The sequence below is a fragment of the Saccopteryx leptura genome, chromosome 5, assembly GCF_036850995.1.
Source record: "Saccopteryx leptura isolate mSacLep1 chromosome 5, mSacLep1_pri_phased_curated, whole genome shotgun sequence".
NCBI lineage: Eukaryota > Metazoa > Chordata > Mammalia > Chiroptera > Emballonuridae > Saccopteryx > Saccopteryx leptura.
The window spans coordinates 152,686,598-152,702,110 of NC_089507.1; the positions used below are offsets into that span (position 1 = coordinate 152,686,598).

The 15,513-nt window shown below is 42.4% G+C and overlaps 1 protein-coding gene across 1 annotated transcript in view; it reads right to left on the minus strand.

Annotated features, from left to right (window-relative positions):
• The window catches only part of NBAS (NBAS subunit of NRZ tethering complex), a 358,469-nt gene that overhangs the window by 220,239 nt on the left and 122,717 nt on the right, over positions 1 to 15,513 (minus strand). The window contains exons 22-23 of the mRNA XM_066386144.1: positions 7,559 to 7,642; positions 3,160 to 3,313 (exon numbers count right to left, since the gene is read on the minus strand). Coding sequence (XP_066242241.1) covers positions 3,160 to 3,313; positions 7,559 to 7,642 — 238 coding nt within the window. The remainder of the gene's footprint in view (positions 1 to 3,159; positions 3,314 to 7,558; positions 7,643 to 15,513) is intronic.

Sequence of the window (15,513 nt, forward strand, 5' to 3'; positions counted from 1 at the left end):
CACTTCTCTCTCTCTCTCTCTCTCTCTCTCTCTCTCTGTCTTCCCCTCCTACAGTCATGTCTCGATTGGAGCAAGTTGGCCCCAGGCGCTGAGGATGGCTCCATGGCTTCCACCTTAGGCACTAAAAAAAAAAAAAAAAAAAAAAAGGCTCCAGTTGCAATACAGCAAAGGTCCCAAGTGGGCAGAGCATCGTCCCTAGTGGGCTTGCTGGGTGGATCCTGGTCAGGGCACTTGTGGGAATCTATCTCTACTTCCCTGCCTCTCACTGAATAAATATATGTATATATTTAAAATATATATTAAAATAAAATATATATATTATATATATATTTAAAACTACAAATTGAGCAGTCACTACTTATCTTCTAAAATACATGAGGGTGATTACCAAGCATTTTTTAGACATGAGATAATTCTGAATACTCATTCCTAGTTCAAATAACAGAACTACCTAGAAATCAATTATTTAAATGCATATATAAATACACTCACACATGCATTTCTCCTTACTCTCAGAAAGCTCTATTTAGTTCAGCTAAGAAACCACAGAGTGCTCAGAGAAAACTGGTCCAAACAGAGTCCTTTTCTTGTTAGTAGTAAATGCCATGCAGTTCCTGTAAATCATGTGATGCTATCTTAAAAGATGTCCAGATACAAATTATGCATTTTATGGTACAAAGATGTGCCTCATTGGCTCACTTGAGAGCTTTCTTCATCGATTATTGTCAAGTGAGTTTCTCTTGTATCAGCAAAATAAAATGCCTTTGCTCATGGTGAACAGTATGAACTGGTCATTTGCAGATACGTGGTATTGGCCTAAGACTACAGTTCTCAATGGAAGCAGAACAATCCACCAGGAGCCATCCAAAAATCCTGAGGAGGCATTTCTGTCCATCACAAGAATGAGTGGGACCTACTGACACTTACTGTGTGGAAACCAGGGAAGGCGACGCCCCACAATGTGCTGGGGAGCCTACATAACCAACCTGCCTGAGTCCTACCTTCCACATGCCCTGAAAACCAGTTACAATGATCAGAGGCTAGACCTCAACTTCACTTAATATTTACACAAAATCCCTTTTTGCATGGTTTAAGTTAAAAAGTTTACCATGAGTTGTTCATATCTCAGACAGATCTTGGGTATTTCCCCCACACAATAAAACCTGACAGAATCCACAACTTCAGCTATCTTACTCAAAGTGACTTCTCGCTGACTACTTCCCAGAGTAGTCATGATGCAACATTTACGTATTCTATTGATCCAATACATTGCAGTTAAGTCATTACGTTAATTTTTTGGAAATTTTCTACTAATAAGGGAAGTCTACGATTTTCTCATCAGGATAACAAGTATCACAAAACATTTGCTACTGCGGACCTGAAAACCACTTTTTTAAATTAATTGATCTCACCTAAGCTATTAAGATGTGTTAATTGGGCTCTGTAAGAAATATTATACAGGCCCTGGCTGGTTGGCTCAGTGGTAGAGCGTCGGCCTGGCGTGCAGAAGTCCCGGTTCGATTCCCGGCCAGGGCACACAGGAGAAGCGCCTATCTGCTTCTCCACCCCTCCCCCTCTCCTTCCTCTCTGTCTCTCTCTTCCCCTCCCGCAGCAGAGGCTCCATTGGAGCAAAGATGGCCCGGGCGCTGGGGATGGCTCCTTGGCCACTGCCCCAGGCGCTAGAGTGGCTCTGGTAGCAACAGAGCGGCATCGCCCCCTGGTGGGCAGAGCGTCGCCCTCTGGTGGGCGTGCCAGGTGCATCCCGGTCGGGCGCATGCGGGAGTCTGTCTGACTGTCTCTCCCCGTTTCTAGCTTCAGAAAAATACAAAAAAAAAGGAATATTATACAAAGACCTGGACTCGGTCTGACTCTTGGCCCTGTGCACCCTAAGCAAGCTGCTCACTCTCCTTCCTGCGGACCCTAACTGACCTACCCACCACACAGAAGGGCAGACTGCATCAACTACAGAGACTCTTCCCATCACGACAACACCTTGAGATTCTGAACATTTTCTACTACGGTCCTTTATCCATCTTCAAAAACTTAGAAAGTCAATCATAAATATTCTTGGCCATCCCCCAGGAAGTTTGGTCTATAATATTCCCATCAGCTCCAGCAAATATTTCATCTTGAATTCTATGAATACGAACAGTAGGAATTGGATTAAGCAGAAATTCAAGAAGGAGGCTATCAAATGGCGACAAAGGGCCGTGCCAGACGCACAACATGGAGATATAAACAAAGGGTAGGAGTTCCTTCCCACAGCACTGGAGTCAGACCCTCTGGGGTCGCCTTCCCATCAGGGGAAATGGCCCAAGGCCAGGACTGCAAGTAGAAAGGAAAAGTCACCCACCAGCCAGGCGCTGAATGAGGCTTCTCAGTGCATCCTGATGCTCTTCACTCAGAACTGCCAGCCTCCATCCTCTGAGATGGGGACAAGCACTGCTCACACTGCAGAGCACCCCGTTAGCAGACCTTGTAATGTTCTCTCCTGCACATTTCTTCGTTCTCACAGACTCTGGAATGAGCCACTGAAAACAGTTGGCAGCAGGTCTGGAGCTACCAAGCGTGTTGGTGGAAGACTCGAGATTAGTACTTAGATGCCCTATATTTCTGTATAGTCCTCACCTCTCTCTCTCTCTCTGATACCCCCTCTCTAGTGCAGCTGCTATACACCTCAGTCAGGCGCATGGGACCTGAGGGAGACGGGACCTGGACGTAAGGAAAACATTAGGACAGAGCCTCAGACGGGGTTCCTGAGAAGCTACGTAAGGCTTCACTGCAGTACACACTGCAATATGGTCAGACGAATCAAGCACTTCTCGGTTGATACAATCTTTTTAATTAATATGGCATCAAACCTATTAAAAATATATGGACATTCTCACAACAGTCTGGACCATATTTTGCAGCTTATGGTTTAAAGAAAGATTTTGAACAAATTTTCTTGTATGTACTGGCTCTCTAATAATTTATTAAAAAGCCACAAAACATTTTAGATAAAGGATAAACAAACAAATGTAAGAAACAGTCATTCATCCCTCCGAAAGCATACATGTGACCGTGACACTGCCGCCAGCAGCCACGCCACGCAGGAACCCTCAGGATCCAGCACCGTACTGCTGGCCTCTCCGAGCTGCAGCATCGCCGTCCCCTCACCTGTCCAGCGTGATGCTCTATCTCCTCTGCTCTGGTCTGGTACCAGTCCATGACCTCCTCCACTGCCAGCCGGGGGCTCTTGTACCGCAGGAGCTCAGGCTGGGCGGCGTACAAGAACTCACCTTCATCTTGGAGGCTCGACTCAACCACCCGTCTGTAAAGTGCAAAAGGAGCAATCAATAACTGATGGGAATGCTGGGAAGAATTATAGTGGAGGGGCCAGTCATAGAGACAGGAAGGGTGGTTGCGTGTGCATTCCTATATGTACGTGCACACTTACAGGATAAATAGAACGTTTCAGGGAAGCTTCATTTATTTTCCTATTAGTTTTCCCAATTAAAAAAACTCAGAATGGATGATAAAACAACTATTCCTCAAATCAATCAAAAAAGTATTGCCTGACCTGTGGTGGCGCAGTGGATAAAGCATCAACCTGGAAACACTGAGGTTGCCGGTTCAAAACCCTGGCTTGCCTGGTCAAGGCACATATGGGAGTTGATGCTTCCTGCTCCTCCCCCTTCTCTCTTTCTCTCTCTTTCTCTCTCTCTGTATCTCCCCCCTCCTCTCTAAAATGAATAAATTTAAAAAAATTAAAAAAAAAAAAAGTATTAGCAAAATGAAAATCACCGCAGGACGCTTGTACAACACGCACATGGCCCGAGCCTGCCACAGGCCTACTAAATCACCATTACCTATAAGGGCAGCCAGGCCTACTTTAGGAAAAACACCCCTCGGGGATTTCAATACAAATATCAACTAAAAATCCTTGCTTTCCGTGTTCGTAAACATAAAAGGAACTAAGCCTTATTTATGTTGGTAATATTCCTTTAGTGGTGTCAGCAACAGATTACTAGACTGGCATTTGCAAAATATGGACCGACTCCACACCACTTGCCATCAGGAGCGAGAAAGAAACATCTAGAGGAATGAGCACTCCAGTAACTTCACGGAGGTGACAGGTTACAGGTTTTTATGAGGTGGTCCTGGCCAGCCATGGTTAAAGACTAAGAAAACATATACATATATAAATGAAACTAAGATATTTCAGAGAGACAGACGGAAAACACTGCATTCCATTAGGGACGCCCACTCATCTACAGTAAGTTGACTATAAATGACAGGTGCTATAACTGCTACTCTTACAAGCCAACAAACGGGCCCTGGAGTCAGAACCAGGCTGGACACAGTTCCATCTCCAGCAGCTGTGGAACCTTGCCTTCATGAGAGAAAATTAGTCTAAGAACTGTGTGTGATTCATATAAAAATGGGAACAATACTATGCAAAAATATGCAGAATAATATGAAGTACAATAGTTGGCCCACGGCAGCTGCCTCATTTTTATGTACAGGTATTATTTTTACAGAAGTGATTTGTAGCTGCAATATATGACCAGACACAAAGCCCACGAATATTTGGGCATGTTAACCACAGGCCTTAGACAACCTCTTACGCTTCTCATTGGTAGTCCGTTACTTACCTCGTCTCACGACTGCCATTATCATTCTGACCAGTGGTTTATTCCCCGTTGTGGAAAAAGTCACAATGCACCCTCTGAAATCTTCCTTTTAAAGCTGCCCCACTGCAGCGGGAAAAATCCCCACAAGCAACTCTGAGTTCCTTTGATATGTATTTCAGTTCTTTCTTCCCTCCAGCACCATTTGAGAGACTACAACCACTCTCTCCTTCTGGAACATGCTTCACCTTCAGTCCAGGACACTCTCCTGTCTGACTTCTCTCATCTTTCTGGCTGCTCCTTCTCAACCAACTTGGCCAGAATATCGTCCTCCAGCCCCACCATTAAATGGCAGCTCTTCCCTACTAAACACTGAGTCCTGCTCCCTTCCCATTCTATACTCTCTGGCTCCCCCTTGGACTAAACAATATAAGTTAGCACAGACATGACGACTGCTGTATTCGACCCCTAACCCAGACTTCACTTAGAAGCTCTACATTCTGTTTCACAAGCACTTCAAATACCACGGGACCAAAATTGAGTTCACAATATTCTCAGGTAATACACATGCCTTTTTAAAAACAGAACCCTGATGATGTCATCCCCATGCCTACGTTTATAACTATAATCTGCCATAAAATACTCCAGCTTTATCCTGGTTCCAATCTCACTTTGGTCCTATATCCTGATTTTCAGTCCTTGAGGGGGGCCTGACCTTCAGTCTCCAACATGCTCTTCACTCAGCTAGAACACTCCCTCCTTGCATCTGTCAGACCCATGTCCACATGCTAAAGCCTATCCATCCTGGCCCTGGCCACTTGGCTTAGCAGTAGAGTGTCAGCCTGGCATGTGGAAGTTCCAGGTTTGATTTCTTATCATGGCACACAGGAGAAGTGGTAATCTGCTTCTCCACCCCTCCCCTTCTCCCTTCTCTCTCTCTCTCCTCCTCTCCTGCAGCCATGGTGCGAATGGTTTGAGCGAGCTGATGATGGCTCTATGGCCTTGCTTAAGGCACTAAAAATAGCTCAGTTGCTGAGCAATGGAGCAACAGTCCCAGATGGGCAGAACATCACCCAGTAGGGGCTTGCCAGGTGGATCCCAGTCAGGGTGCATGCAGGAGTCTGTCTCTCTGCCTCCCTGCCTCTCATTTAATAATAATAAAAAAAGCCCACCCATCCCTCCAATCTCAGTTTTCACACTGCTTCCCCAGGAAAATCTTCCTTGCCCGCCCCCCAAGTGCAGGTGTTACTATCACATGCTCCCAGCGCCCAACCACCTGCCACAGCACTCATGACACTGGGGATGTCCCACTGCAGCACCCCTCCTCTCAGATGTCATCCTGCTAGCATAAGTCCAGGACTGCGTCCAGTTTCTCTCTTCAGTCTTCGGGCTCTGACACAGGACAGACACTCACTAAATCATTAAGCAGCAAGAGAGGACCTGTCCCATTGAATATCTGTGTCATCTTCAAAAGTATCTCTTCTTCTGCCACATATTTCCTGGCTTTTCATTTTTATAGTTTTAGGAGTGCCAGCACAGCAAGCTTGAGTCCCATTTTAGCTCTCTGTGCTTGGGCAGAGAAGAGACGTGCTCACGTCTTCTATCTACTTGTTAAGAGGCTCCAGCAACAAGCTAAGGGGAACTGGGGTGTAGCTGGGGGATGGGGCCGGGCCTCAGCCGTGCCACTCTGTCCAGGCCCCTCTCATGTTGAGAACTGTGGCGACAGGGTCAACACACCCCTCCCCACCATCACATCCACTGGCACCAACCTCCCGTCGCCTTCAATCCACCCATCCCTTTAAACTCTCAAACAATTGGTAAGTAGATGTCCATTGAATGGGGCTGATCAGTACCGTGCATTAAGCTCCAGTCTGTTGAAACTCCGCAGAAATGGCAGTAAAAGATTTTCCAAGGGGCGTGGGGGCGGGGGGGAGGAGCATGGTAAACTCTCAAGGAAGAACAGGGTATACAGAGTAAAAAAAGAACTAAACCATGATTTTTCATTCGAGGATGTCTACAGATAATAGCCAGAACTGAAAAATCCAGAAATAGCTGTATAATTATGTTATTCAGAGATACATAATAAATGCCAGAATAATCATCTCAGAGAATTTAAAATAGTTGCTTCTGGTGAGCAGAATATAAAGGAAGAGGAACAAAGGATTCTGGGTATTGCTTTTTGCTTTTTTTTTTAAACAAGCTTGCTTTTCTTTAAACAAGCTTTTTTAAATGAACTTTCCTTTTTAAAAACAATTTTTTAAACAAGCTTTGCTTTTTCTCCAACAAGTTCTTTTAAACAGAGTGCCAATATTCAGCATATAAATTTTCACTAAATGCCCAAATTCCCAACCCCATCGACTCGGCCACCACACTAACCTATGCCTGACGCCCAGGTACCTGGAGATTCTCTTGCTCAGTTCAGGAGTGCCAACAACAAACCTCTGGTCTCCTGGGAGAAAGTGTGGAAGGAGACAGCGAAGGCGCATTCTTCCGACTCCGAGGGCTGGTGGATAAAGGGCTTCCACGGTCCCTCACCTGCCCTTCCCCCCCACGCCTCGGTTCCCACCCCTTGCACAGTGCTGGTGCCCCCACACTCTCGGGCTTCCCAAGGTTACAGCTTATACAAATGAAAAATGAAACTGAATCAAGAACAAAATAGCATGCATATCACAATTAATAACCATGACAAATATATCTGTGTATGTCAAAGACTGAAAGTGAAGATCTCAAAATGAAAAAGTTTGTGTAAAAGGATCATTTGTAGAATAATTCCTTGGTAGCATTTCATATTTTTCCATTAAACCAATTTTAACTGAGTCAAGTTTTTTCTTATTTTTTTAATTCAAACTCTAAATCAATGACTCGCAGCACACCCCACCTCCACGGGGCGGTCTATTCAACCACCCCAAGATGAGAAGTAGCGCCATCTGCTGGCTGACTCTTACCTGCACTCTGCCTCCTCACACCAATCTTTCTCTCGGTGTTTCTGTTCAGGCCAAGGAATGATCACCAAGGAGTCACCGTTATAACTTAAATTTAAAAAAGGAAATTAATAAGTTAAAACACACATTACATGAATAACTGCCTATACAAGGAACATGTAGCAAAAGATCTCTCTAACCTTAAATCTCCAAGACTCCTCGTTATGGCATGCTAGGTGGTACATAATACATATTGGATAAAGTATGTAAATGAAAGAGACCAAATTGCAGATCTCTCTTCTATCATAAAATGGTTCAAAAAGCAAAGGAAAACTCAAAACAAATTTAGCAAGGAACTAAAGAATGGTATGGGTGTGTGTGAATTCACACAAACTAAAACATTTATCAAGAGCCCATATTTTATGTTCTTAATCCTTTGCCTTCAAAAAGTTTACAACCGAACTTCCTGTGATCATAAAAAGTAACCACTAGCTACACGTACATGAATAGAGCACATCAAATGTGGCTACCAATACTAAGGAAAAGAACATTAATTTAATTAATAATAATTAAATTTTAAATAGCCACATGTGACTAAATGGCTACCATATTGGACAGCATAGAAGATAAGAAGTAGCAAAAATAAAGAAATGATTTTTCAGGTTAAAAATATCACTGAAAGATAACAGGAGAGTCTAAAAGAGGCAAAGGACTGATGGGATAAATTAAGAATAAATTTAAAAATGAAAGTGAGGTAAAAACAGTACGGAGATGCCGCGGAGTGATGTGCCATGAGTCACGAGGCCAGGGAAACAGACACATCTGCCTTTTGTCACATGTTCTTTTTATCGTACATGACTTTCTCTTTGGCACATGACATTCTAAAGTGAAGCACTTCACATATTATCTCTAAAGTCCCTTTTAGCTCCCAACATCCTAGATCCCATGAAAACAACTGAAACGTTCTGAATCTAAAACCCTGGAAGTTCTGAAAGTAGAAGAAGGCTGGAAGTGGGCAGTGCTAGACACCCCCCTCAGTATTATTACTGGTGCCAATTATCCAAAGTCCAGGTACCCCCATTAGATGTATACTAAAAGACATGTATCCCACAACATTATAGAAACAGTATTTTACCCCCTTGCAAGCTAACATGTAATGTCCTGGCTAACTTTGTACCAGAGATACATATTTGAAGGCATTTGAGTCCCGATTTTTAAATTTCTGCATCATACAGATGATCATTTGGAATGAATGCGGCAATCACACTATTTCATTTGTCACCAAGTGAAAAGCTACATTATTTTCTTCCTTGTCAATAACTAGTATTTTATCACAGACTACTGAAATGGGAAGTAAAAAAGAACATTTAGATACAATGATGACAATGCTCACTCTTCCAACACAAGAATAAATTACAGCGATGAATTCAGGAAGTTGGGAGACCAATAAAGGTAGCAGACTATTACTGCCTTTTCTAATCAATGCAGACACGGTTCCACAAGCTACACAGAAGTTTGGGGGTTTGGGGGGGGGGGTTGGTATTTTTCTGAAGTTGGAAACAGGGAGAGACAGCCCGACCGGGATCCACCCGGCATGCCCACCAGGGGGCGATGCTCTACACATCTGGGGCGTAGCTCTGACACAATCAGAGCCATTCTAGTGCCTGAGGCAGAGGCCACAGAGCCATCCTCAGCGCCCGGGCAAACTTTTGCTCCAATGGAGCCTTGGCTGCGGGAGGGGAAGAGAGAGAGAGAGGAAGGAGAGGCGGAGGGGTGGAGAAGCAGATGGGCGCTTCTGCTGTGTGCCCTGGTCGGGAATTGAACCCGGGACTCCTGCACGCCAGGCCGACGCTCTACCACTGAGCCAATCGGCCAGGGCTAAGTTTTCTAAAAGACTTATAAAAAATGTATCAAAAGATATGTATTTCCTATACAAAGTACATATTAGATACAAGGGTGAGTACTAAAAAAAATAATAATAACGGCATGGGACCTTGAACAAAATAATATTTATTTGGTATTTAAAGACTAGAAAGTTGTAAAACTTTGTTAAGCTTCACTGAACAGAAATGGGTAAGAAAACACACCCATTTTTATCAGGACACCTATTAAAGGCACGTTCCGAATGCTCAGAGGCCCACTCCAAAAGGTACCTGGAAAGTGCCAGGTTCATATCAAGTGTTGTTGCTACATATTCAAGGCACAGCACAACTAAATGTTTCCAAATACGCTCGTCATCACTGGCAGCGGGACCAGCAGAGTATCAGTGAGGATCCCAACAAGAATCATCTTTAACATTTACTGACCTCTTACTATGGACCAGACAGAATAGAATGCTTTTATCATGTAATACCTCATTTAGGCCAATTTATCTAATGTATAGATGATATTACTTCCTGATATAATGGGAAAACTTGAGGCCTAGGTTAACTCGCCCCTTCTCATAAAGCTAACAAATGAAAGAGCTAGGCTTTATTTTATTTTTATTTTTATTTTTATTTTGTATTTTTCCGAAGCTGGAAACGGGGAGAGACAGTCAGACAGACTCCCGCATGCGCCCGACTGGGATCCACCCGGCACGCCCACCAGGGGCAATGCTCTGCCCACCAGGGGGCGATGCTCTGCCCCTCCAGGGCGTCGTTCTGCCGCGACCAGAGCCACTCTAGCGCCTGGGGCAGAGGCCAAGGAGCCATCCCCAGCACCCGGGCCATCTTTGCTCCAATGGAGCCTTGGCTGCGGGAGGGGAAGAGAGAGACAGAGAGGAAGGAGGGGGGGTGGAGAAGCAAATGGGCGCCTCTCCTATGTGCCCTGGCCGGGAATCGAACCCGGGTCCCCCACACGCCAGGCCGACGCTCTACCGCTGAGCCACCTGGCCAGGGCCAGAGCTAGGCTTTAAACACAACTAGACAGAGTCCAAAGCCTGCACTTGTAGCTAGCACACTGTTTCTGGAAAGGATCCGGGGACTGTCATCTAGCCCCCAAACACAAATCCATCCTTATTTCCAATATCCTCTGCTTCATACACAAGAGCCACCAGGTTAGATTGGTGAGTGGCAGACAGAGAGCAATTTGAGTCCTTCTGAGATTCAATTCAAATAATCCAATAAGGACCATTTCCATGCATATTTAAAGGATATATTTAAATTAAGATATAAAACCAATCTCAACACCAGTAGGTTGGTTACTAGTCTAATGAAATTTACTTCTACCAAATATGACTTGACCTTAGATGTGATCATCAACAGTTATGAAAAAAACAAAAAGCCTTCTGCTTTTTCATTTTCTTACAGGATGTTTCCATGAAGCAAATTATTTTAAAATCAACTTTAGGAGTCTAAAATTTTTGACCTGGCTGGTGGCTCAGTGGATAGATGTCAGCCGGTGTATGGATGCCCTGGGTTCAATTCCCAGTCAAGGCACTCAGGAGGCGACCATTTGCTTTCCCCACCTTCTCTGCCTCTTCCCCTCCTACAGGCAGTGTCCTGAGTGGCTTCAGCATGGTCCTGGGTGCTGAGGATAGCTCCATAGGAGTGCACCAGGCTCAGGCACAAAAAATAGCTCAGTACTTGAGCATCGGCCCAAGACAGGATTGCCAGGTGGATCCTGGTTGGTGTGTATGAGGGAGTCTGCCTCACTACTGTAGTAAGGTACCACAAAGCTGCAAAATTAATATTGATATTCTAGGAGAAATGATCAGGCTTTCCTGTCCCATCCTTCCTTTGGGGAGGGTAGGAAGAAGAATGTAGAAGTTTCTGGCTTGCAAGAACAATGGGTCATTTAGTTTTAAATCTAAAATAAAGGTTAACCGAGCCTGACCAGGTGGTGGCAGTGGATAGAGCATCGGAATGGGATGCGGAAGACCCAGGTTCGAGACTCCAAGGTCGCCAGCTTGAGCGCAGGCTCATCTGGTTTGAGCAAAAGCTCACCAGCTTGGACTCAAGGTCACTGGCTCGAGCAAGGGGTTATTTGGTCTGCTGAAGGCCCGCAGTCAAGGAACATATGAGAAAGCAATCAAAGAACAACTAAGGTGTCGCAAGGAAAAATTAATGATTGATGTTTCTCATCTCTCTCCGATTCTGTCTCTCCCTATCTATCCCTCTCTCTGACTCTCTCTCTCTGTCTCTGTAAAAATAAATAAATAAAAAGGTTAACCGAGAAACTTCTTCTCTTTCAATAGATGGCAGAATTTACATACCACCCTGCATTGACTGTAGTTCCTCCCCCTTCCTGGAATATTGAGAGTAACATACCTCTAGGCAAAAGAGGGGAGATGAACCCTAAAAAATTTGTAAACATCTTTGATTGTGTTACCTTGAAAGTCTTAATGTTTCTGAGTATCCCCTAAACAAATGTTGTCAGCTTGTGCCATGATGTCATGCTCTCCCCCGCCCGTGTGTAATCAAGGGTATATAAACAGCCCCTGAAATGTTTTTGGCGCACATGATTTGGGTTTGCAATTGCCCCATGTCAGCAATATGTAGCCGGCATAGTTAATAAATCTCCTCCTTTAATAAAACTCTTCAAAATTCATCTGGACTTGGTGTCTCTACGTAAACCCGCAGAAGTGAGGTACGGGTATTTACAACACTATCTCCCCTCCTCTCACCTAAATATATATTATACATATATATTTATTTTAAAAATAAAATAAAATTCTTGCTATACAGAGACAACTTGGGGTGGTGAACACAAAATACAGTGTATTATACAGTTGATGTATTGTACAACTGTGCACCTGAAACCTGTATAATTTTGTTAACCAGTGTCACCCCAATAAATTCAATAAAAAGGAAAAAATAAAATAAAACGCTTGCCTTAAAAACACCATATGTTCTTTATCAAGATGCAAATGACAGCACTTAAGAAACAAACAGGACCCATCCCCAGCCAGAATACAAATTCCTTGAGGGCACGATCTGTGTTTGTTTTGTCTCCTGCCCTATCCTCAGCCTGCAAACAGTCTCTGGCAGTTAGCAGGTCCTAAAATAATACGTGTCAATGGAATTAATTCATTGATAGCATGTCCAAGATGTTTTCAAGTGATCTCATGAGAATCACAAAAATTCAAAATTGAACAGAACAATAAAAGGGATAGTTTATTCATAAAAAAGACACGCTAGAAAGGCAGAGTTCTGTGGAATCTGGAGCTCTGAGAATGACAACAGGAATGCTTTCCTAATTTAGATTATTAAACTGATGAAATGGTAACCTATAATCCTAGGTAGTGGTATATAATCTAGATAGTTGGACATACCATTATACACTGCTCACAAAAAGTAGGGGACATTTTATAGCTTCATATTCATTTTTAAATATTCCCTAATTTTTGTGAGCAGTATACTTCAGAGGGGAAAAGACTTCAGGATATATATTTCCCTAAATTTCATCATACTTTACATTTCAAAATAATTGGTTTTTCTTCTAAAAAAGAAAAACAAAACAAAACCCAAAATTCAGCTATTTATTCTTTCATAAGGTAAGCAGAATGATACAATGCTTATAAAATTCACAGTAGCCTGACCAGGCAATGGCACAGTGGATATAGTGTTGGACTGGGACACGAAGAACCCAGGTTCAAAACCCCGAGGTCACCAGCTTGAACGAGTGCTCATCTGGCTTCAGCAAGGCTCAACCAGCTTGAGCCCAAGGTCACTGGCTTGAGCAAGGGGTCACTTGGTCTGATGTAACACCCCCCACACACACTGGTCAAGGCACATATGAGAAAGCAATCAATGAACAACTAAGGTGCCACAGTGAGAAACTGATGCTTCTCATCTCTTTCCCTTCCAGTCTATCTGTCCCTATCTGTCCCTCTCTCTGTCTCTGTCACACACAAAAAATAAATAAAATTAAGATAACATAAAATAAAATTCACAGTTAACCCTTTCCCTTAGTTCTGGTTACAACAAAAATATTAGTCATGTAAATTCAAAAGAAACCAAGAAAGCATACTGCTTCCTTCTAAAGAACTGTAGAAAAGTCTGGTTAGTTGCAAACATATACTTCTAATCTAAAATCCTATAAACATGAAGCAGCATTTACATTATTTTATTTCATCTTTTCCTCTATTGTTTCCACTTTGCTTGGGAACTCTTAAAATTTAAATGCATCATCTCCATTAAAAAAAAGGAAGTACAGTAAACTTAAATTATTTCTTTATAAAATAATGACTGTTTTTGCTTAATTTTAGAATTCTTTTACTAGAACCCTGTTCATTGTTTATTCAAACAATAAACTTTGCTGGTTTCATTTGAAGGTAACATCTGTCAGCAGAAAAGGAATGAACATAAATTCTCTCACCAATTATTGCTCACACTAAATATAAATGTTTTATTTCAAAAAACATTATCAAGAATAAACTTACAAAAGTTATTGGTGTTCTGCTCCCTGGAAACAAAAGGCTAAAGAGTGTATTACTAATAATTGCCACCTCTCAGGTACTGATTTTCAGATAAGGAGTTATATTTATTCCTAGTAATAGCACAGAAGAAAATGTTCTGGTAAATAAAAAACAAAATGTAATAATTTGGGCCTACGCTATTGTTAACGTCACTGAACAAGTCAGCCTCAATGAGAAACCAATCAAAAAAAGCTAGTTATCACTCAGAATGCCAAGATGGAGAAAACTATATAAAAGGCATCATTCAGCATTCTATTCTGGAGCAAGGTAAATTTAATTTCATTAATAATTTACTTAGACGGTAGAGGCAAGACTACTAAGACATCTGAGCCTAACTCAAGTTCTTGGACATCAGGGAAGAGTAAAGAGAGGCAAGCGTGGAAATCCAACACCTCTTGGGCGTGGGTCCTTCTCCTCCCACCAGGGGACCCAGTGCTCCCCGTTTAATAGGACACACTGTAATATGTACACACCTACCCAAAAGGAAGACGAGATAAGAAAAAAAATTCCTTAAATTCTAATCCATTGTAATTAAGAGTAAGCTCTCAGAATACCAATTTTCAACCTTTTTCATTTCATGGCACACACAAACTAACTACTAAAATTCTGAAGCATGTCAAAAAATATACGTTTTACCCATCTGACCCAAAAATAGGTATAATTTTTATTAATTTACCAAAAAATATAATAGTAGCATTACCTACCCTTTTTGTTCCTAAGTGTCTTTTTATAAAATCAGGTGCCTATACTTGTATATAAAAATTTCTGGTACCAAGAATTAACCAATCAGATACAACATTGTTACATGATATGCCCAATAAGATGCAATTCTATAATGTGACCCATATATTATGGTTCAAGATAGGGCATTCACATGTACTGCTATTATTGCATTGGCTGTTGGATTTTGACAATCGAAGGGAAAAGAGCCAGTGACCTTGACTAAATAATCAGGTATTGCGTGTTTTAAAAATGTCTTGTAGCACTCTGGTTGAAAATCCCTCTCTTAGAAATCTAACCTCGTGGAGAAGAAAACAAACAAATCAAGAATTCAAAGCGGCTCTACTAGAAAAGCCAAATCCGACAGTGCATTACAAATAACAGCTGATGCCAACCCAATAAGACCTAGAAATAACACAACTGAAAATTGGAGGCAGACAACACCAAGCCTAGACTCAACCAGCTCTACAAACAATACACCCAAACAAACAGACATAATGAGAAGACAGAGAAGTGCAATCCAAATGAAACCACAAGAGAAACCTCCAGGAAATGAACTGAGTGATATAGAAATAACCAAACTTCTGGATGCAGGGTTTAAAATAATGATTGTTAGGATGTTTAGGGATCTTAGAACAACAATGGATGGTCATTACAAACACCTAAAGAAAGAAATAGCAAATATAAAAAAGGATATTGAAATATTAAAAAAGAATCAGTAGGAGATGACAAATACAACATCAGAAATGAAGACCACAATGGAAAGAATTAAAAACAGGATGGATAAAGCTGAGGATCAAATCAGTGAGTTGGAGGACAAGTTGAACGAAGGCATGGAAGCAGAGCAGAAAAAAGAAAA